The following is a 22,823-nucleotide window of genomic DNA, read 5'->3' on the forward strand; positions in this document are numbered from 1 at the left end:
GGTGAGAGAACTAAACAAGGTGCATCTGGTGAAGTGAGTGGGTGTGCTGGGATGTGCCAAAGGGTGGGTCTCTACAACAGCCGCCCCCATATTTTCTAGAGAGAAATATGTTGATATGGTCAGGATCGATCTTCGTCAGGAAGTGGAGGCAGGGGGATCAGACAGGAGACAGGGCGGATATAGATTTTATCCTGTACTAAGACCTCCACAGTTCTGATGCGGTCATCTGGGCTTTTCAGCAGGCGTGTCACTCTTCCTACAGGCCAAAGGGCACGTGGAAGGTGTGAATCCATAATCATGACAACAGAGTTCAATGTGAGATCTGGGTTCTCCTTCTGCCATTTGGGTCTTCTTTGGAGGGATGGTAGATAGTCTTTTATGAAGTGCCGCCAGAAGTGATTTGCGGCATGCGCGAAAGGTGTCTACTTCCGGTCAAAGCGTTTTACGATAGTTACGGGTCAGAGTATCTGTTAAGATGTTAAGAATAATAAGTATCTCTTAAAATATTTCCGATAATGAAACATTTAATATAATGTAGACAAAAACAAAAAAATAAAAAGATAGTGACGGATCAGTACTCCCCGATCCTTACTGCGCATGTGCAGGGGTTTTCTGCCACCTGCTGACCGAGCGAATGAACCCTATTGTAAACTGAATTAGCGTCATTACAAACATGTGTTAAATTTGATTTAGTGATAGTCGAGTGTCTTTATGCTTGTCTGTGTGGAGAGGATTGATTGGAATAGTGATGATGATGTCTGCTATCACTGTCAATTGTCAGTAAACACTTCATCTGGCTGATGAATCTTCACGTGACATATTACAAAGTCTGTAATATTAACTCTGTAATTAGGCGCCATTCTTCTTATTTTACGGCGCTGTTGTTCAATCGGGGAACACTCTCTGTTGAGGAGAAAAGCATGAATTTGTTTGTATACAGATTATCCATAGTTTAAATGTTCCGGTAGTCGAAAAAGGAGGCAGAGCTGTTGAGAAATGCTAGGAGCTAACTGGGCGCTAACCGTATCATTCAAATATATTGAATGTCGCAATGCTGGCAAAGAGAGGAAGTGATGTAAGATTTGTGCATGCGGGGTACCGATCGAGTTTCCGGTACAGATCGGGTAGCGACAGAGCGCCTTTTTGTTGTTGTTGTTGTGCTAAGCTAATAAGCAGAATGCTACAGTCATAGGTCGTGTCCAAATTCATGGGCTGCATCCTCCTGAGGACGCATTTGTAGACTGATTACGTCACAGCGACGCGCCGAAGGCTGTCCAGATTCGTAGACTCCTCTGAATGCAGCCGACAAATGCGTCCTCCTTTTCCCCGAATTTGAAGGATGGGTCGGGTGTGTCCTTCGTGGCCTACCATATCCCAGAATTCATAGCGTGGCCCAGCCAAACTCCAGTTTCCAACAATGGCGGCCGCTACTAAGTTTTAAAATTACTCATACTAATCTTTCTGGGTCACAAAATAAACTTTTAACATATTTTCAGGCGATAAAGTAATTGTGTAAACATCAAATATCTGCTCGGTTTATCAAGATATCGCATATTTTCAAAAGTGCTTCGACGTTTTCGGAGACGTCTGCTACCCACCAGCTCGATAGCTAGTTGGGAGCTCGAGGGTCAGTGAAGCCGCCGAGAACGGCACAACTCCCGGCACATCATTTTCAGATCACCGCGGAGTTTCACTACTCGGGTTAAACATAAGTCACTTAGACAACCTAAAAATGTTATTGTTGGGCTTTTTTCAGTGTTTTCTTTGTTCGTGAGTAAATCGATTTGGCTGAGATTAAAGGAGAGTGGAAAAGTACGAGTTGTCATCGAGCAGAAACGGGAGCTGGAAGCATGTAAATATAATAATAACCACTGCAGCCAAGAAGAGTGCCTGACGAGCCCAGTTGTAAGTAAGCTATTAAGACTAGACTGTACACCATGTTCGTGTTTTCCTCCGAAACAATAAGTTCCGTTGCAGCAGCCTTTCAACGCCTCTCTCTGTCTCTCGCAAGCAAAGTTGACCCAGACAACAAAGTAAAGCTAGTTTTTGGCTACGAGCCCGACACGAACCCCACGTATTAGCCAGAGGTCCCTTTACTACGGTTCGGAGCCGCGGACCTTCAGTAATAGTAATAAATCACACAGCAATAGTACATTCATGTAGTTGTAAAAAGCAAGATAATATATTAAGTAATCCAAAGTATTCAGAATACGTTACTCTCATTGAGTAACGTATTCTGAATACGTTACAAAATACATTTTGGGGCATGTATTCTGTAATCTGTAGTGGAATATGTCAGGTTTATATTATTGGATTGTCATTTATGCTTAGAAGTATTTACTCATATATGCTTAGAGTTTTATAATCAATTGCATGTTGATAGAGGTCTGATCCTTAGCAGTCTGTAAAGACTCTGTGTGCCTTCCAGAGTGTTCTGGCATACACACTCACATCCTGGGGTCACAAGAAGAGGTCGTACCTTCTTTTATTGTTTTATGGTATAGCAAACACAAGTATATCTGTTTTAGTCTAAGTGCCTTTTGTTTAGATGAACTGCTGGACTACCAGACCAGCAGGTTTAGGGAAGTCGTTTATGGGGTCACATCTTGACCACACACACACACACGGTACTCTTTGTTCACATGTGTACCTATGTTAATGAACCTATGCATATTCATTAAAGTGTCCTTAAATATCTTAAATGCTTTCATAAAATATTATGTTTCTCCATGAATCTAAGAAGATCAGAACAAAATAAACACTGCTCACAGATATGGAGGATGAACATAGACTTACAGGAAACAGCAAGATGTTAGTGATAAAAGTCAGTCATAATTTGATAACAAGGACACCCACAGTACAGGCACATTATGCAACAGCAGCTCTGTACTGGATGAGTTACAACATATAGTCATGCGAAAAAAATAATCATCCAAAGTCTGATAAAAAACTAAGTAAAATAGGATTCTCACAACCTGTTTATCAATAAAAGGCAAAATCAGATGAAGATCTCCTAATTGCCACTCTCCACTTGTGCTAATCTAACATTTTTAGGAGCTGACCTGTTGTTTTTGTGCTGTTTCCAAGAAATTATAATGTTTATACAAGCTTCTGGATGTTTTAAAAAGCAAGAGAGAGAGGGAGAGAAATTCTCCCCTTTTAGCACTTTCATGTGTAACGTTATTATCTCATTCTTGTGTTGAGGTTATTTTTAATCACATATCACACAAATGTCTCTGCAGCAATGACAGTAAATAATCAATCTTTAAAAACTGATTAAAAATACTATCTAGCATGTTTCTATATAGTTTCTAAATAAGAACTTTAAAGGTCTTAGGCAGGAGCCTAAAGTTTTAATTGCTAACTTTCTGATTATTTTCTTTATATGAATCTGAAATCTGAAACTTTAAAGTTCTTAAAAAAACTGCGTAAAGAAATTTAACTTTTATTAGTTTTCATATGACTATCATATACAAAATTATCTTTAGAAAGGATCAGATCCACTTTTACTGGTAAATTAGTGCTGTGAAAATCATATCAACATCTGAAATGTGTGACATCCTCGAAAGTTCAAAAAAAGAAGAACTTGAAACTACTGATAATTTGAGGTTACAAGCGCTGAGCTACAGATCTCACCATTTAGGAAATAGTTTGCCTGCTTGTGAGCAATGGAGGAAATTTCTGCCAGTGCTGAATCTGCTGAACAAGACAACCCAAAACTGTCAACACATCACACAGGTAGGAAGTGATAGATTTATTTTAACAGCTGTTGTTACTGTTGTATAATTCAGTCTTTTTTTTCTTCTCTTTTCAGGTCCAAAGAGCCGTAAGGAGAATCGTTATTTAGGTGTTATTGTGCTGTGGAGTCTGCTGGGTGTTTTGCTTCTTATTGGATTTGTCACTCATGGTGTCCACTGTGAGTCTGATTCTTCATAAATAATTGTTCAAACTGCCACTGAGTGCTGAATTAATATTTGACAAGCTAAGCAATGTTCAAAGTTTTTATGGTTTAAAATAAATCAGAAGCAGTCTAAGTATGAATGCACAAGATGTTTTGTGTCTCAAAAGCCTGCCCTAATTTATTTATTTCAGACTTTATTATGATTGAGGAAAGAGACAGCCTGAATGCAAATCTCTCCACTGTGAGTAAAAAACTTGCCGTCATGACTGAGGAAAGAGACCTGCTGCGTACCAACTTCTCTGAAAATCTCAAAGAGCTTGAAGTGCTTCTGAGTTCTCTGAGTGAGTCCTTTTATTTACCGTTGTCTTTACAGTGATTCAATTCTCTAGCAAATACTGTTCTCCTTTTCTCTCACTGAGAAGAAACTTAATTAACTTAAATTAATTAAACTTAAATGCTTAAGAGACCAAATATGCATTGTCATTTGGGATTGTGGCTCTTCAAGACTTTGCACTCACTGAAATTATTCGAAATTCATAAAGTCAACCCAAGAAAGTTGCTGGATGATATTTCATTTAATTTATTTCCATCCAGCCATTCGCTTGCGCTTATCCAATTCAGGGTCACTGGAGCCTTTCCCAGCTACCATAGTGCAAGAGGCAAGGTACAACCTGGACAAGTGGCCAGTCTATTGCTGGGCCAACACATAGAAACACACAACACACAAACACACAACCATTCACACTCACATTCTCACCTATGAACAATTTAGATTCACCAATTAACCTAACCCCAGTAGTAGCAACATTGCTGATGCCAACTGCATCACAAAATCAAACCAGTACAAAAATGCTGAAATTGATTCCTTTATAGAAATTGTAGTTACATTTATAAATTAATGAGTCTACAACAAATAGACCTTAATATAGGTAGTTACAGTCATTCCATCTAAAGTCAGACATTTTTTTTCTTTAGAACATTCTGCTTGACCATCACACATTTACATACAAATTTCATGGTTCAGAGTTTGAACACATCTAATGGGTTTTGTGATCATTTATCTTCATATATTTCAAGATATATATCTATATATAGCACTTTTCTACTCTGCTTGAGCAGTCAAAGCACTTTTTTTAACATGCCTCATTCACCTAGTCCAGGGGTCGGCAACCTGCGGCTCCAGGTGGTTTGGGAAAATAAATTAGAAGTATTTAGCTGAAGTGTATTTTATTTGTGTTTAGTTCTTTTTTTTAACTTGTAGTTCTAAATTGGAAGATTATTGTGGTATTGAAATATAAAAATAAAATTATATTTTATTATTTTTCATCGCTCAAAATAAGCGTCACACTCGCAGAAGCCAGTATACCCGTAGAAACGGGGTGCATTTATCGAGACTTTCAACTGTCAGGTCAAGGCTCCAAAGGCGATATGAGGGTGGCGGCTCACAACAGTTTTTGTTTGCTGGATAATTTTAGTTCAGCTGGGTGTCTTTCCTTTTGTTATATTTCTTTAAGAGTTCAAAATGTGATTTTCTCTGTAAAACTTAATGGATTTCACACACCTTAGTTGCTCTGTGGATTCTTTTAAAAAGCAGTTAAAAAGTTTTCTGTTCAAACAAGCCTTTTGTTGATCTACGTATTTTATATTCTTTACATTCTTTACATTTGATCTTTTACATTGTGTATAATGTCTATTGATTGTATTGTTTATTTTAATATTTGTGTACAGCGCTTTGTGACTGCCTGTCTGTTAATAAATAAACTTTACTTACTTACTTACTTTAGTTGTTCACACAAAGCATAAAGGTAAAAAAATATATATACAGTGTTATCTTTATTTTAGATGTCAAAAAGTATTTGCGGCTCCCAGTGTTTTCTGGGTCCAAGTGGCTCTTTGGGTGTTAAAGGTTGCTGACCCCTGACTAGGGATGGGTATTGATAAGATTTTCACGATTCCAATTCCATTTTCGATTCTGTTTAACGATTCGATTCTTTATCGATTCTTTTTAAAAAGGAGAACCCTAAGGTCGATTAGCTTAGAACTTTGTTTTATATCTTATCTTTGAACAAGATAGAAATTTAGGAGTAACATGGCCTTACAAACCTAACAGTGAGATCTTAAGAGATCCACAGCCTACGGCTCTTTAATGGGGTGTCACAGAGTCCCCAGGAAAAATTTTTTTTAAATGTAAAACAATAAAATAAATATTCTTCTGTAGCAATAACAAAGTATAACATAAATTATTCTGTAGCAATTACACAAGAATATCCAGTAATGTCCCTGCCTACAATTAAACACATTCACTTACCGAAAATCGGGGGCATCTGCTGTGGCAAATGGGTGCAAGCCTTTTACCTCAAACTTAGTCACTGCTCGGTGACATTTGTCTATCCTGGCCTGAAAGGAGACGATACCGGTAGACTGCAGCGAGAACTGCCAGCCAGACTCTGTCTGTCTCATCATGGTCACCTAAATGCACAATAATGGCAGGTTTTGTAACAGGGCAGATCGCGCTAACATAATATGCACTGTTAGTTGATTATTTACCTGCCGCATTAACGGGAGAGGACGTGCAAACGTTACCGCTGCTGCTGGGTTGAGATTCACGAGTCCGGAGCGGAATTAAAAACACGACATTCATTTAAGGTCATCGCGTGTTTTGTGAGCAAATGCTTTTGCATATTCGTAGTGTTTCCTCCCTTAAATAATAATAATAATGGATTGGATTTATATAGCGCTTTTCAAGGCACCCAAAGCGCCAAAATATCTACTTTGCAAGTATTGCAAGTTGCCCTGTTGTCATCCGTTCTTGTAAAGTATGACCAAACTTTTGAGCGTTTGAGCCGCTTAGGCGCCGTGTTTCCTGCCAGGTAAATGACGCTCTGCAACGTGGTGACGTCATTCGGGCGACTGGAATCGATAAGGGAATCATTTGCAAAAATTCTCAACAAGAACCGGGTTTTGATACCCATCCCTACCCCTGACCTAGTCGAACATTCATACAAGCACTTTTCTTTGCAGGAGTGCTGGACTTTTTTCATATTTTAACTAGTCAAGACTTTTTTGATGTATTACAGATTCTGATTTATTTTGATGGTAATAAAGGTCTGTGAAAATTTCAGTCTTTTATCTCTAAAATGTTTTCAGATGTTCAAAAACTGCCTTAGATATCAATGTGTGAACAAAAGGCCTGAAAGTGGGTTAACAGACACATCTACCCATTGTCTTCCACTTATCCAGTTCAGGGTCTTGGAAGGTTTTGTGCCTATCCCAGCTGCTGTGGAGTGAGAGTGAGCGTACAGCCTGGTCAGGTCACCAGTCTGTCACGGTGCTAATACAACAGTTCTGACCACGATGCAGTCATAATATTTGTGGGCAGTCTCATCAGCAACATGGTCATTCCAGCCAGGACAATTATAGTTTAGAATCAGAAATGAAACTGATCACAACAAATAAAAAAGCACACCATTGATAAACTGGATCTGGGTCCAACTTCCACCAAGAAGGTGGTTACACAAATTTGTCTAGAGTGTTTTCATTGTCTTATTTTTTCAGACAGTCCACTCTGTTTTAATTTCCCCGCAGGAAATGTGTCCTTCTGGCTTTACTGTTCTTGTTGGTGTGATTGATAAAAGCAAAACTATTGAAGTACTAAAATTCCAATTAATTGAACAGATCAAATGAGCATTGTTATAGAGTTTTTTAAATATAATTCAGTAACTTGCTGAACTGGTATTTGTTGGTAATGTCTTCCAGAAAAAACATGTCCTTTAGGATGGAGTAAGTTCAACCATAGCTGCTATCTCCTCTCTGAAAGATCTGGTTCCTGGGATGCAGCCAGAATGGACTGCAGAGCCAGAGGCGGAGATCTGGTGGTTATTGACAGCCCTGAAGAACAGGTACAGTGTTTATGTATATGAAAGGCCAGGAGTGACAAAATGAATTAATTAAACACACCATTAAATAATTAATTAAAATTGGAATTAATTAATAAATAAATATTTAAGCAATTAATTACATGTCTATTCATCTATTTAAAACATTTAATAAATTATTTAATGATGTATTTTTTAAATTCATTTTGGGACTCCTGATCCTCACCCGTAATTATATATAAATAAGGATTTCGCTTACAACTGGGACCACTGTTACCTTCACCCTCCATCATCTTCCCGAGCTATTTCTCGAGCTTCTCGTGTTCCTTCTTCCTGATGTTGCTGTCATTTGGAACCGCTACATCGATCGGTACGGCTGTCTTCTTCCGTTTGTCTACCACCACTATGTCCGGTTGGTTAGCCACCACCATTTTGTCCGTCTGTATCTGGAAGTCCCACAGGATCTCAGCTCGGTCATTCTCCACCACCCTTGGGGGCGTCTCACATTTTGACCTCAGGACTTCCAGGTTATACTCGGCACAGATGTTCCTGTACACTAAGCTGGCCACTTGGTTATGGCGTTCCATGTATGCCTTGCCTGCTAGCATCTTGCACCCTGCTGTTATGTGGTGGATTGTCTCAGGGGCATCTTTACATAGCCGGCACCTGAGGCCTTGCCTGGTGTGATAGACCCCAATCTCTGTGGATCTTGTGCTCAGAGCTTGTTCCTGTGCTGCCATGATTAGAGCCTCCGTGCTGTTTTTCAGTCAAGCTTTGTCCAGCCAATGGCAGCATTTCTGGATATCAGTCACCTCCGCTATCTGCCGGTGGTACATGCCATGGGGGGGCCTGTCCTTCCATAATAGTTCCTCGCCTTCCTCCTCTTCCTTGGGTTTCTGCTGCCTGAGGTATTCACTCTACACGCTGTCAGTTGGGGCCATCTTATCCTATTACTAAAATACATTTTCTGTTTTTCTTTTCTTATTTGGTGAATAGTTTTACTATAAAAAAATGAACATTTTTCTTAACGTTAACACAATTAGAATAAAGTTAAAAAACCATGATGAATATGGTAATTTTACATTACATTTGCTGAATTAAAGTGTATCAGCAAAATCTCTTTAAATTTTTTATTAACTTTTTTAAATGAAGGGTAAAGGTTTTTCATAAAATAAAAAAAACAGCCTGTTGATAGTGGGGCCAATTAGTAGCTGCCAGGTCAAAACCAACCCAAAACAGCTCACCCAAGGAGGGGCCTGCCGAGACTCTTAAAGGCACAGTACACACATATAAAAAACAATACAGACATACTGACACGCCCTGATTCTGTATATGTCCAGGGCTGTAACACCACTGAGAGAATATATTAACATCTTGATCACCTTGTTTAGACAGCATCAACAAGTTTTTGGTGACAATGATTTATTGATTGTTGAAAAAGATTTACAGCATGCTGCAGGTTAACGAGAGTGATTTACTATATTTGTTGTTGTGAAATTTATCTTCAGTAAAACAGTGCTGCTGTTTCATGCCCTTGTGTTTAGCTCTTTGTGCTTGGAGAGAAATCCTGCTTGTGCAAATCAACTCATTTTTGATTGATGGGGTGCAGTAGTATAAAAGAGAAGGGTGGTCCTAATGTGATTGGTCACCTTGATGGACACTTCAGGTTACTGCATTAAATTCAGTTACACAGTGAAAGTGACATAGGCGCTGCTTGTGTCCGTATTTGTTTACATTTTGAAAGACAAAGCTTACCAAATTATCAACAGTTAATGTTTGATGCGTAGCAGTGGAAATGCAAACAACCATCACTGTATTACTTTACTGCTGAACAAATCCTACAAACCAGAGTAATCTAAGTTAAGTTCTGAAGTTGTGAAGCCATGTCACAGCTGTCCCATTAATCTATTGTACAGTATTACAAAGCTTTTATGACTGAAAAAACACATAACGAGGATCAGGAAAAGAAGTGTGCATCAGAACCTCTAAGGGCCAAATTTTTACTTTGGCCAAAATGCAGACATTTAAACCTTTGAACAAAAAGTTGCTCAGTCTGCATCAAACACATGTAACTGCACATACCATAACTGGACAGGAGTGCTTCAAAACGTGTCCTAGAATTATATGTTTTTCAGTATTAAAGTGAAGCCAGTGATAAATCAGTACATTCACTGGTGCACAGAACATCCCATGTAGCACAATTAGATTCATATGAATACAATACAATACAATACAATACAGTTTTATTTATATAGCACATTTAAAAACCCGAAGGCACACCAAAGTGCTTCACAGTAATATGGAGAGTCAACATAAGTCAATAACAGGGTACAAATCGGGCACTAGCACAGACAGGATAGAGGCACTAACAGACCAGGAGAATTAGATAAATACAAAATCTGCTAAGAAGACAAAAACAGCAGTAAAATTAATAATAAAATAATAAATTTAATAAAATCTAATAAAATATTTAAAAGTTTAAAATTTAAAAGATTTAAAAGGGTATTAACTGGTCAGGAAAGCCAAGTCAAATAGATATGCTTTTAATCTTGATTTAAGGGATTGGATAGAGTCCAAGGCTCGAATAGAAGCAGGGAGGCTATTCCAAAGGTTGGGTGCAGCTGAAGCAAAGGCACGATCGCCTCTGGTCTTCAGTCTAAACTTAGGTTGGGCCAGGAGTAATTGACCTGATGATCTTAATGCACAACAAGGAGTGTACAGATTGAGGAGGTCAGTGAGGTAGCTGGGCGCAATGTTATTCAGGATTTTAAAAGTGAGTAGCAAGATTTTAAACTCAATGCGATATTTGATTGTTAACCAGTGTAGATCAACAAGAGCCGGAGTAATAGGGTCAAATTTTCTAGTTCCAGTAAGAAGGCCGCAGCATTCTGAACGAGTTGCAGCCTTCGAAGAGAGAAGGCTTGGAGACCACAGTAGAGAGAATTACAATAATCTAACCTGGAGGTCACAAAAGCGTGGATAGGTTTTTCCAGGTCCTTGTGCGGTATATAATGCTTACCTTTAGAAATATGGCGCAGTAGAAAAAAAACAGATTTAACTACAGATGATACTTGCTTATCGAGCTTAAAGGAGCTATACAAATAGACACCCAGGTTACGCATAGAATCACAGAGAGAGTTAGCTAGGGGCCCCAGCAGGGCAACAAGCTGGTCTCGAGGAATATGGCTGTTGAACACCATAACTTCAGTTTTTTTCTCATTTAAAACGAGAGAATTTTCTGACAGCCAATCTTTAACCTCTCTCAGGCAATCGTACAGGGAGTTCAGTGATGCTGACAATCATCAGTCAGTTGACAATAGATTTGAATGTCATCAGCGTAAAAGTGATAAGAAATATTGTATTTTTGAAATATGGAGCCCAAGGGTAGCATATACAAAGAGAATAATAAGGGGCTCAATACAAACCCCTGGGGCACACCACAACAGAGAGGGGCAACAGAGGAATGAATCAACTAACAAACTGTGGTATGATTTAGCTACAGTGAATTAGCTTCAGTTGTGGTGTACAATTTAAAGACTAAACAATTATTTAGAGTTTGAAGACTGTTTTAATGCAGAATATTTATACATTTTACTGTAATAAAAATGTATTTTTTACTGAATAAAAACATTGATCAAACCAAAATTTAAGTAATTTAAAGAAAATTGTACAGCAAATATTTGAGCAGTGACAACAGACAGCAGACAGATGTGTGCTGGTCCAAGACACAGTGATGAATCTACAGTAGACATGACTAAAGTAAATCTGCTGGTTAGCTGCACAGATACAGTAAAACCACAAAGCATAAAAACTAGTGCTGTCAAAATTAACACGTTAATTGTTGAGATCAACGTGAAATATTTAATGCGTTAAAAATTTTAATGCAATTAGCGCAGTAGGGATGGATATTGATAAGATTTTCACGATTCCGATTGCATTTTCGATTCTTTTTAATGATTCGATTCTTTATCGATTCTTTTTTAAAAAGGAGAACACTAAGGTCGATTAGTTTTGAACTTTGTTTTATATCTTAACATGGCCTTACAGACCCAACAGTGAGACCTTAAGAGATCCACAGCCTACGGCTCTTCAATGGGGTGTCACAGAGTCCCCAGGAAAAAAATTTGTAAATGTAAAACAATAAAATAAATATTCTTCTGTAGCAATAACAAAGTATAACATAAATTATTCTGTAGCAATTACACAAGAATATCCAGTAATGGCCCTGCCTACAATTAAACACATTCACTTACCGAAAATCGGGGGCATCTGCTGTGGCAAATGGGTGCAAGCCTTTTACCACAAACTTAGTCACTGCTCGGTGACATTTGTCTATCCTGGCCTGAAAGGAGACGATACCGGTAGACTGCAGCGAGAACTGCCAGCCAGACTCTGTCTGTCTCATCATGGTCACCTAAATGCACAATAATGGCAGGTTTTGTAATAAGGCAGCTCGCGCTAACATAATATGCACTGTTAGTTGCATTAACGGGAGAGGACGTGCAAACGTTACCACTGCTGCTGGGTTGAGATTCACGAGTCCGGAGAAGAATTAAAAACACGACATTCATTTAAGGTCATTGCGTGTTTTGTGAGCAAATGTTTTTGCATATTCGTAGTGTTTCCTCTCTAAATGAAATATCTACTTTTCAAGTATTGCAAGTTGTCCTGTTGTCATCCGTTCTCGGAAAATGTAACCAAACTTTTGAGCGTTTGAGCCGTCATGTTTCCTGCCAGGTAAATGACGTCCCGCAACGTGGTGACGTCATTTGGGGCGACTGGAATCAATAGGGGAATCCTTTGCAAAAATGGCAAACAATTCCAAGGAATTGAAACAGTGGGAACCGGTTCTCGACAAGAACCGGGTTTCGATACCCATCCCTAAAGCGCAGTTTTGGGGGTTTTTTTTATTTCCTGTAATCTAAGATCTTTAAACTCATGAGCAGCTCTGGAGGAGGGGGCAGCATTGTGCTATGCTGGCATTTGGCCTGATAGAAATGATTAGAAGAAAAAGAAGTGATACCATGCTACTATAGCTAACACATGCGAGCATGGAGGAAGACGGACTTTTGGGTGGAAAGTTTCTCTTTAAGAAGTTTCCTGATGGCTTGTTGGACAAAATGAGAGTAAGGTGGACAGTTTGCAAAGCTAAATTCAAGTACCACAGAAGCAGTTCATCACTGGCGTATCACCTGAGAGCAAAACACCCAACTGAATCCGCCTCTACGGGACCTCGCCAATCTACGCTTCAGGAGTATGGTGCTCGTGGACGAAAAACAAAAAATGGTAGAGAAAAATTAACCAATTCCTTGGAAATTTGGATAGCTAAAAACTCCCGACCAGTTAGCATAGTAGAAGATGATGGACTGAGAGAAGTCATTCGCGCTGCATCAGGAGATGTATGTTACAATCCGCTCTTGAGAGGAACCACTGTGTCGAGACTGCATGCTTTGTATGAGGACCAGAGGGCTCAGCAGTCCAGTAAGCTTGTGCAAGTAAGGAATGTCGCTCGCACTGGAGACCACTGGACTTCGGTGAACAACAATAATTACTTGGGGCTCACAGCACATTTTATTGATTACGATTGGACTTTACAATCGTTTGCACTAACAGTGAGTAAAACTGAAGAGAGGCATTATGCTGAGGTGTGTGCTGACCATTTTCTGAGTGTTGGAAAATCAGGGACAATCAGGACTAACCACGCTTGGCACCGACAGTGTTCGTAACATGGTTGCAGCCGCCAGACTACTTCCATTTGAACACAGCCCTGCATGGCCCACATTCTGCAAAAGAATGGTTACAGTTTCTCTTAATGACAGCACATTTGAAAGGGCTCTGGCCAAATTTCACAAGATTGTTGGACATTTTAAGCATAGTCCAGCAAACGCTCAGGAATTAAAGGCACAGCAAGCTGCACATGGACATCAAACAGAACCGCTTGTTCAGGACGTTCCAACAAGATGGAACTTCACCCTAGAGATGATCAAGCGGATCCAGAGAAACAAATCTGTGCTGACCACCGTCCTGGCTCAGCAAAACAGCAAGGTGACCATGTTGACTGACCAGGAGCTTCACAGACTGCAAAAGCTGGAAGAACTACTTGAACCTTGCCAGCATGTGTGCTTGGTTCTTCTGATTCAGATACAGAGGAAGACGCTAATGACCGCTATCTGAATCTGTACAAAGCAGAGCCCAAAATTGACGTAGGAGAGTGTCCACTACAGTGGTGGTTAAAGAGAGAAGGAGCACATTCCAGGCTGGCACCTATTGCACACAAGTACCTGTCAACCCCTGCAACCACAGTGCCTTGTGAGAGCTTATTCTCACTCTCAGGTCACATCATTCAAAAGAAGCGTGCTTCTTTGTCATCAGATAATGTAAACAGAATAGTCTGCCTCAGTAACTGGCTTAGTGCAAAGAAGGACTAAGCCAAATCGCTCCTTTTTAAGTGAAAATGTTCAACATTCTGGGTTTTCAGCCGTGTCTTTTTCTGTTTTAAATACTGAGTTTTGTGCACCCTTTATTGTTATGGTATTCTGTTATGGTATTCACTTTAACCTTTTGGCCTGGGTTCAGTAACTGTTGATGACCTTGAAGGTTTTTTAAGTTTTCACTGTGTTAAAGATTGATGAAAACTATTAAAATTCACTTTGAATGTCAGCATATATTCTTTGTGTTTATTCTGCATTTACTTCATTGTATTGCATAAATGTCTGTTACAACCTTAAAATATAAAGCTGAAAAAACGTAATTGGAGCCAGGCTATTAATCAAGTAATTACGATTAATCACAATTAATATTGATTAATAACAGAAATTGTGAGATTAGTTAGTAGCTATATGTTGTGATGTGGTCCCGGTGATGTGGAAGACATCATGCCTCGTCCCTGTACCAAAGACGCCACGTCCCAGTGGCCCCCAGGATTACAGGCCCGTGGCACTGACCTCTCACATCATGAAGACCCTGGAAAGGCTCATCCTGGACCAGCTGCGACCCATAGTAAGATCCCCTTCAGTTCGCTTATCAGCCTCGTCTCGGAACTGAGGACGCCATCATCTACCTGCTCAATCATGTCTACACCCATCTGGACCAGCCGGCGAGCACTGTGAGGGTCATGTTTTTTGACCTTTCCAGTGCTTTCAACACCATCAGGCCGACCCTCCTGGGTGATAAGTTAGCAGCGATGCAGGTGGATGCTTCTCTGGTGTCCTGGATTGTTGATTACCTGACAGGAAGACCACAATATGTACGTCTCCCACAGTGTGTGTCTGACAAGGTGATCAGCAACACAGGGGCACCACAGGGGACTGTCCTCTCCCCCTTCCTCTTCACCCTCTACACCACAGACTTCAGCCACTGCACAGAGACCTGCCATCTTCAGAAGTTTTCTGATGACTCTGCGGTGGTTGGATGCATCAGCAGGGATGATGAGACAGAGTACCGGGCTGTGGTCGACTCCTTTGTCACGTGGTGTGAGCAGAATCATCTGCAGCTCAACGTGGCAAAGACCAGGAAACACTTGACCCCTGTTTCAATCCAGGGGGTCAGTGTTGACATTGTGGAGGACTATAAATACCTTGGAGTACACATTGACAATAAACTGGACTGGGCTAAAAACACCACAGCACTTTACAGGAAGGGCCAGAGTCGTCTCTATTTTTTGAGGCGACTGAGGTCCTTCAACATCTGCCAGAAAATGCTGAGGATTTTCTATGAGTCTGTTGTGGCCAGTGCGATCCTATATGCTGTTGCATGCTGGGGGAGCAGGCTGAGGGTCGCAGATGCCAACAGACTCAATAAACTAATCCGTAAGGCCAGCAGTGTTGTGGGGATGGAGCTGGACTCCCTCAAGGTGGTGTCGGAGAGGCGGATGCTGTCCAAGATAAAGACAATGTTGGATAACACCTCCCACCCACTCCATGACATGCTGGTCAGTCACAGGAGCACGTTCAGTGAGAGACTGAGATTACCGAAAAGCACCACTGAACGACACAGGAAATCATTCCTGCCTGTGGCCATCTCCCTGTACAACGCATCCACTTAACACACTGTTTGCTGCTACAGCTACACATGTTTCTTGTTCAGCTATTTATTTATGAGTGACTTATGTATATATATATATATGTATATATATATGTATATATTGTACTATTCTTAGTTAGTGTATTGTCTGTCTTGTCTTAATGTTGGTTTATAATGGAGCACTGTAACAAAAAATAATTTCCCCCTGGGATCAATAAAGTATTCTGATTCTGATTCTGATAAGACCCTTTAGATTTACACAACATTATAGCAACAGTGATAAAAGTTTTATTAGACACTAGTTCAGATCAGACAAATGAGCTACTTACTAAAGACAGCCTGTAACATCCTCCTCTCCTGTCCACAGACTGACTGTTCAGAGAATCTTTAATATTATTTAGATGAATTACAGTGGCGCCTGAACCCACAGTCAGTGAAGCTCTGCAGCCAGATGTGTACAGCTGTGTTTGACTGATCAAAGTGCACTCAAAGGCAGCATCATAGGCACAGTTTACATTCATTTACATTTTATAATAATAAGTTTATGCACTTTTTCCTTTTTTTAATGTTGTTCTTTTTTTTCCTTTTAGGAATGATGCATTCTTCTTATTACAGTGATTTTTCTAAATCACAAGAGCTATGTTGTACACCAGATTAAGGGGACAGTTTAAAAGATTTGTTCAGCAGTAAAGTAATCCAGTGATAGTTATGTGTATTTCCACTGCTACAAAGGAAATGAATAACTGTTGATAACTATTTGGCAAACAATTTTTCAAATTACAAACAAATAGCAGTGTATGCAAAGCAGACAATCTTGGTGTGCGATGGCTTCTTTATGCACATTCTAAGCGCATGGGTTTCTTTAAATTTAGAAGCAATGAATTTAACTGCGCCTGTGAAATTACATCATTTGCTCGCATTATGTTTTTTTCTCGCATGCGAACTATGACATAAAAATAATTTCATAGTTTATATGTAAAATATGCAAATAAAAACTTGTGGTTTAAAACTGAAATGTTTTCTCTTCATATTAAACAGACCTTCCTCTCTATGATCACCACAAAAGAAACTTTTGTGTGAACGTGTGTGTGTGTGTGTGTGTGTGTGTGTGTGTGTGTGTGTAAAACAGAGGTGAGCATTCTTGCTAATTATCTAATCATCTTGCACAATGACAACCATATTGATCCACAATTCTCTAACACTGCATAGACTAAAATTGTGGTTTTAAAGTAAAATAAAAAGATTTTTCTTCATATTAAACAGAAATTCCTCTCTACGATCACCACAGAAGTTTGGATTGGTTTAAATGACAAAGAACAGGAGGGAATGTGGAAATGGGTAGATGGGACTCCACTGACTCTGATGTAAGCCTTCACTTGGTTCAGTTCATTACTTTTATTAAATTTCCAAAATATTTCCAAAATTTGTTAAACCCACAGATGAATGCAGATTGTTCAGTTTGCATATTGGTTGAGCCAAACGGCTTCCCAAAGCTTAAAGATGCATGCAAATGACTTGATTTTTGCCACACTGAGCCAAGGCAGTAGTTATTATATCAGTCAAGATGTCTGTGTAATCTGGGCTTATGTGTTTGTCTTTATACTTTGTATAGTCCTGTCTAACAAACACCATGTACTAAAAAAAGTAAAATAAAAATATATATTATTTCCATTGTTATCTGTAATTTGGTGATCTTAATGTGCAGTGTGTTTATAAAAACTCAAAGCTGCTGATGGAAAATTTGTTTGACAAAACTCCTCACACAAACACCAAAGACTCATTTTTTCCTCAATAATAATAAAATAATGTTGTTGTCACTGACCTGCTAGGTACTGGGCAACAACACAACCTGATGATGGTGGAGAAGAAAACTGTGCTTATATCAATAAATGGGGAAGGTTTTGGAATGATTATTCTTGTTCATATTCTCATCAATGGATCTGCGAAAATACACCAAACCACAGTACAGTTTCTTTAAGATCATTTATTCATAAATGTTTTGCAGTTTTATCTATGATTATAATTCTAGATTTGAAACTGTTTTATTTCATAATTATGTGTTTTGTTGTGGCTAAAAATTTGCATTTGCTTTTTCATTTTACCTTAGTGGAGACTTCAGAAGGTGGTTAAGTTTGGGGTTTCTGACAGTTTTTTATTGTGGTGTTTATTGTTTAAATTGTTGTATTTATTAAAAGTTTTCTATTATTTTTACTATATTATAAATAATGACACGCAAGTAAATAGACTGTTTAGATCTTTGTGATCAAGTCTTTGGAGGATTTTAATTAATTAAACAGAATTCATTGTTATACAGTTCATAAAAGATCATTCATAAACTGAAATGTTATTTGTTTGTAATTTCTTCCAGATAAAACATGTCCTGTAGGATGGAGCTTCAGCCATAGCTGCTATCTCATCTCTAAACGCTCTGCTCCCTGGGATGCAGCCAGAATGGACTGCAGAGACAGAGGAGCAGATCTGGTGGTTATTAACAGCCCTGAAGAACAGGTACAGTGTTTATGTATGTATGTGTTATTGAGCTGTAAATAAATTCAAACTACCATTTTTAATGTAAATAGCCTTTTATTTCAGCCTTTTTTAAGTGTTAACACATTCAAAATAAAGTAAAAAAATCATTATGTATGATGTGTATGAGCATTTTAAAACATGTTTAATGTTCTAGAGTGTATCAAAGAAATCTGTTTAGACAGAAATTGTATAGGGGGAAACAACCTGTCAATAGAAGAAGCGGAAGAAGAATAAGGAAATGTGGCAGTGTAGCAAGGATAAGGAAAACAGGATATGGTAAAGATGCCTGCAGTCCTGTTTCACTGCAGGTAACATGTATGTGTAACATTGTAGTGACAAATAAAGGCTCATCATCATGATGCCAACAAATGCAGTGGATACAGCATACATTGCAGGAGAGAGCATTTGCAAGGCAAGGGGCAGGAGTGACAGGAAGTCCAGTAACTTACAGAATACTATTGTACTATGTTTGGTTTCCACAGTTCCAGTTCTGATATTCTATGTGTTTTAGTAAAAATTATGTTTAAGTAAAAGTATGAGTCCACTGACAAAATATATTAACATTTTGACTACATTTGTTTAGACAGCATGAATAGATTTTGGTGGCAATGACATACTGATTGTTGAAAAAACATATGACAAATCAATTACAGATTTGAATGACTGCTATTGAGATTTGAGTGAGTGTTTTGCTGTGTGAGCTGTCAGGAAATGCATCTTCAGTGTTGCACAAAAATGTGTCAAAGCATTAAAGAAAATTCAAAGTTTTAATTATTGCTGGCTTTGGATTTTTAAAAGAAACTTAGATAAAATAAACTGCATGTTGGGTCTAACAATTAAACCCCGCTGACTCACAGACCAGTCACTTGTGTACAAAAGCAAGACCACAGTGCTTTCTGTCTTTAACTTGCTACAAGGGGAGAAGCACCTTATCTGATCTAAGCCAACTCCAAACTCCAGCCTTCCCTCGCAGCCATTCAGTGGCTACACAAACATCTCATTAATGATGCGACAGATAAGACACGCACATGTGAACGTGTGTCGTGTGTGTCTGCAAGAGTGAACATGTGATGTGTGTGTGTGTGTGGTCAAGATGTGACCCCATAAACGACTTCCCTAAACCTGCTGGTCTGGAAGTCCAGCAGTTCATCTAAACAAAAGGCACTTAGACTAAAACAGATATACTTGTGTTTGCTATACCATAAAACAATAAAAGAAGGTACGACCTCTTCTCGTGACCCCAAGATGTGAGTGTGTATGCCAGAACACTCTGGAAGGCACACAGAGTCTTTACAGACTGCTAAGGATCAGACCTCTATCAACATGCAATTGATTATAAAACTCTAAGCATATATGAGTAAATACTTCTAAGCATAAATGACAATCCAATAATATAAGCCTGACATATTCCACTACAGATTACAGAATACATGCCCCAAAATGTATTTTGTAACGTATTCCGTTACGTTACTCAATGAGAGAAACGTATTCTGAATACTTTGGATTACTTAATATATTATCTTGCTTTTTACAACTACATGAATGTACTATTGCTGTGTGATTTATTACTATTACTGAAGGTCCGCGGCTCCGAACCGTAGTAAAGGGACCTCTGGCTAATACGTCGGGTTTGTGTCGGGCTCGTAGCCAAAAACTAGCTTTACTTTGTTGTCTGGGTCAACTTTGCTTGCGAGAGACAGAGAGAGGCGTTGAAAGGCTGCTGCAACGGAACTTACAACGCGTACTTTTCCACTCTCCTTTTTCTCCCTCCTTGTGCTCACAGACACATCATCCACAGGTGTGCCACCAATTTACTCACATGGACTCTACTAACCTATCAGAAGCTTCTTCAGCTCAGAATGGAACGTCTGGAGTTTTCTTATTAATTAACAATAAACTTAGTGTACATGTACTCCTAAATTTGATGAAAGTGATAAAAATAGAGAGCTCTGTCTCTCTTTATTCTGACATTTAACTAATTCAAAAGATATTTCAATATTTATTTATCCAAAACAAAACAAGTTTACTCTAAATTGATGTTGTATAGTAAAAAAATGTTCTTGTGTTTTCCATAAAGTGTATGTAAATATCTGGTTTCAACTGTGAATATACTGCTGTGTATTGAAATTCCTCTTGTTTTGCATATACATGAAATATACTGAACAACATACAAAGCATAATATATAAAATACTACCTGAGTTTTTTCTTTGAAAGAAGCTCCTTATGTCCATTCTTGTATATCAGTGCATTACTGAAACCGATTTATTTAGCCGTGGAGGGTAACAACTGAAAATATGAAATAAACACACATGTAAGCTAAGACTCTCTAAAGAAACAGCATTGTTGTTGTTCGGCTTTTCATTTCACCATTTGTTGATTCACTCCAAGAGCAAGTAACGTAATATTGGTCAAGTGATCAGTTTGATATCAATCTTTCGTGATACACCGTTATATTTACATTATTTGTACAGTACGAATGATTTGCTTTGGTACCTGGTCAAACTTCAGTTCTCCACTGTCTGCCTGGCTGCGTTTCTCTAACGGCGCACTCGCAGGCAGCAGCTGCCCCGCCCGCTTAGTGTCTGAGCTCGGATCATACCAATATTAGGGGGATTTACGCACAGTCGTAAATTCCCACAGAATTGTGTTTCAAATATTGTGTGTAGTTTTGGTTTTATACAGTTGTCAGCCACAGGCATCCTAACTATGAAAAAATTACACTCCGAAAGACCCCGGGCTTCTGAAAAAACAACCCGGGCTTAAGCCCAGTAAGCCCCCACCCACGCTCCGCCACTGACGCAGTGTTGCCAACTCCTCAGTAAGGAAAATTGCTATTGGCTGTCCTAAAAGTCACTAGAAGTCGCTAGAAGTCGCTAAATGACATCATCACCTAATTTGCATAATTGGTCATGCTAATATAATTGTAACCTACGCTGTTGGAGAGAGAAATAACATCATGGAAGAGACATAAAGTGAGTAAAAAACGTCCTAAATCCATTTAGAATTTATTTAGAACTACAAATTAAATTTATTTTAGCAATTATTGTTTTTTAATGTCACAATTCCAACCCTGCTCCTTTATCCGGGCTTCGACCGGCAAAAGTGACCCGAAATAGGCGCTCTGGTGGCACTATCCTCCGCCCGTGAGTGCTTTAGCACGGGTGAGGTGCCCTTTCACATTTGATGTGCCCTTTCACGTCAAAAAGTCGTCATAAATAAGTCTCCAATGACACCAGAAAAAGTCGCCAGATTTGTCGCTAGTCGCTTTTTAGAAAAGAAGTCGCTAATGGGGTCTGAAAACTCGCTAAATATAGTGACAAAGTCGCTAAGTTGGCAACACTGCACTGACGTCTGTGCTATCTATGCTGTAACATGTGCTATCTTACAGCATAGGTAGCACATGCTATGCTATGCTTATGCGTACAGCAACCATGTGTAAAAAGTGGTCAATAAAGACATGCTGAAAAGCGTGTTTGTACAAACATCGTCGGGTCTGCCCTGGTATGTTTACAATGGGACTTCTGCTCCTGAACCTCTGCGCACAGCGTCTGCAGATCAGGGTTGTACGAAGTCACTTTCATCTTCACGCAGGACTGTAAGCTGTCATCTGTGAGGTGTGAGCGGTGTTTGTTTTTAACATAGTTCACGGTGGAGAATAGCTGCTGACATAATGTGGATCCAAAGTCTCGATAAATGCACAGCGTTTCGGCGGGTATACTGGCTTCCGCTAGTGTGACGCTTATTTTGAGCGATGAAAAAAATAATAGAATATAATTTTATATTTATATTTCAATATCACAGTAATTTCCAATTTAGAACTACAAGTTAAAAAAAAGAACTAACATAAATAAAATACACTTCACCTAAATACTTTTAATTTATTTTTCCAAACCACCTGGAGCCGCACTATAAGGACTAAAGAGCCGCATGCAGGTTGCCGACCCCTGGCATAGGCTAAAAATGTGGTTTTAAAGTAAAATAAAAAGATTTTTCTTCATATTAAACAGAAATTCCTCTCTACGGTCACCACAGCAGAAGTTTGGATTGGTTTAAATGACGAAGAGCAGGAGGGATCATGGAAATGGGTAGATGGGACTCCACAGATTCTGACGTAAGTCTTCACTTTGGTTCAGTTTATTCCTTTACATAGGAAATTTGTTAAACCCACAGATGCATGCAGACATAAACACAAAGGCTTACATGTCGGTGGTTGACTGCTAATAGCGTAAAGATGTGTGCTAATGACTTGTTTTGGCCAAGTGGGAGCAAAAGAAGTTATTATATCAGTCAAAACAACAACAATTCTTGTGTTCAGAGCTGGTGTGTTTTGCCATCTGCACACTTTATGCAAGCCTGTTTAGAAACCACCTGAAAAGAAAAATGTTATTGTTATTTGAAATTTGGTGATCTTAATGTACAGTGTATAATATATATACACTGTATAATTCTTAATAATAATAAGATAATGTTGCTGTCGTTGACCTGGTAGGTACTG

The 22,823-nt window shown here is 39.0% G+C and overlaps 1 protein-coding gene across 1 annotated transcript; it reads left to right on the forward strand.

Moving 5' to 3' along the window:
* The first annotated feature begins 3,591 nt into the window (after positions 1 to 3,591).
* LOC113007366 (C-type lectin domain family 10 member A-like) lies at positions 3,592 to 22,443 on the forward strand. The gene is made up of 8 exons (XM_026143830.1): positions 3,592 to 3,738; positions 3,815 to 3,916; positions 4,093 to 4,242; positions 7,658 to 7,800; positions 13,723 to 13,816; positions 13,918 to 14,085; positions 18,245 to 18,306; positions 22,336 to 22,443. The coding sequence occupies exons 1-8, from the start codon at positions 3,669 to 3,671 to the stop codon at positions 22,441 to 22,443; spliced, it is 897 nt and encodes a 298-aa protein (XP_025999615.1). The 5' UTR covers positions 3,592 to 3,668.
* The last annotated feature ends 380 nt before the right edge of the window (positions 22,444 to 22,823 follow it).

The sequence above is a fragment of the Astatotilapia calliptera genome, chromosome 16 (genome assembly GCF_900246225.1).
Source record: "Astatotilapia calliptera chromosome 16, fAstCal1.2, whole genome shotgun sequence".
Lineage (NCBI taxonomy): Eukaryota > Metazoa > Chordata > Actinopteri > Cichliformes > Cichlidae > Astatotilapia > Astatotilapia calliptera.

Excerpts from the sequence above, each read along its gene's own strand:
- LOC113007366 (XM_026143830.1), top strand. The coding sequence starts at position 3,669 with ATGGAGGAAATTTCTGCCAGTGCTGAATCTGCTGAACAAGACAACCCA. Across the intron at positions 3,739-3,814 it reads ACTGTCAACACATCACACAG|GTCCAAAGAGCCGTAAGGAG; the intron begins GTAGGAAGTGAT and ends TTCTCTTTTCAG. Across the intron at positions 14,086-18,244 it reads CCCTGCAACCACAGTGCCTT|CCAGAATGGACTGCAGAGAC; the intron begins GTGAGAGCTTAT and ends CCTGGGATGCAG.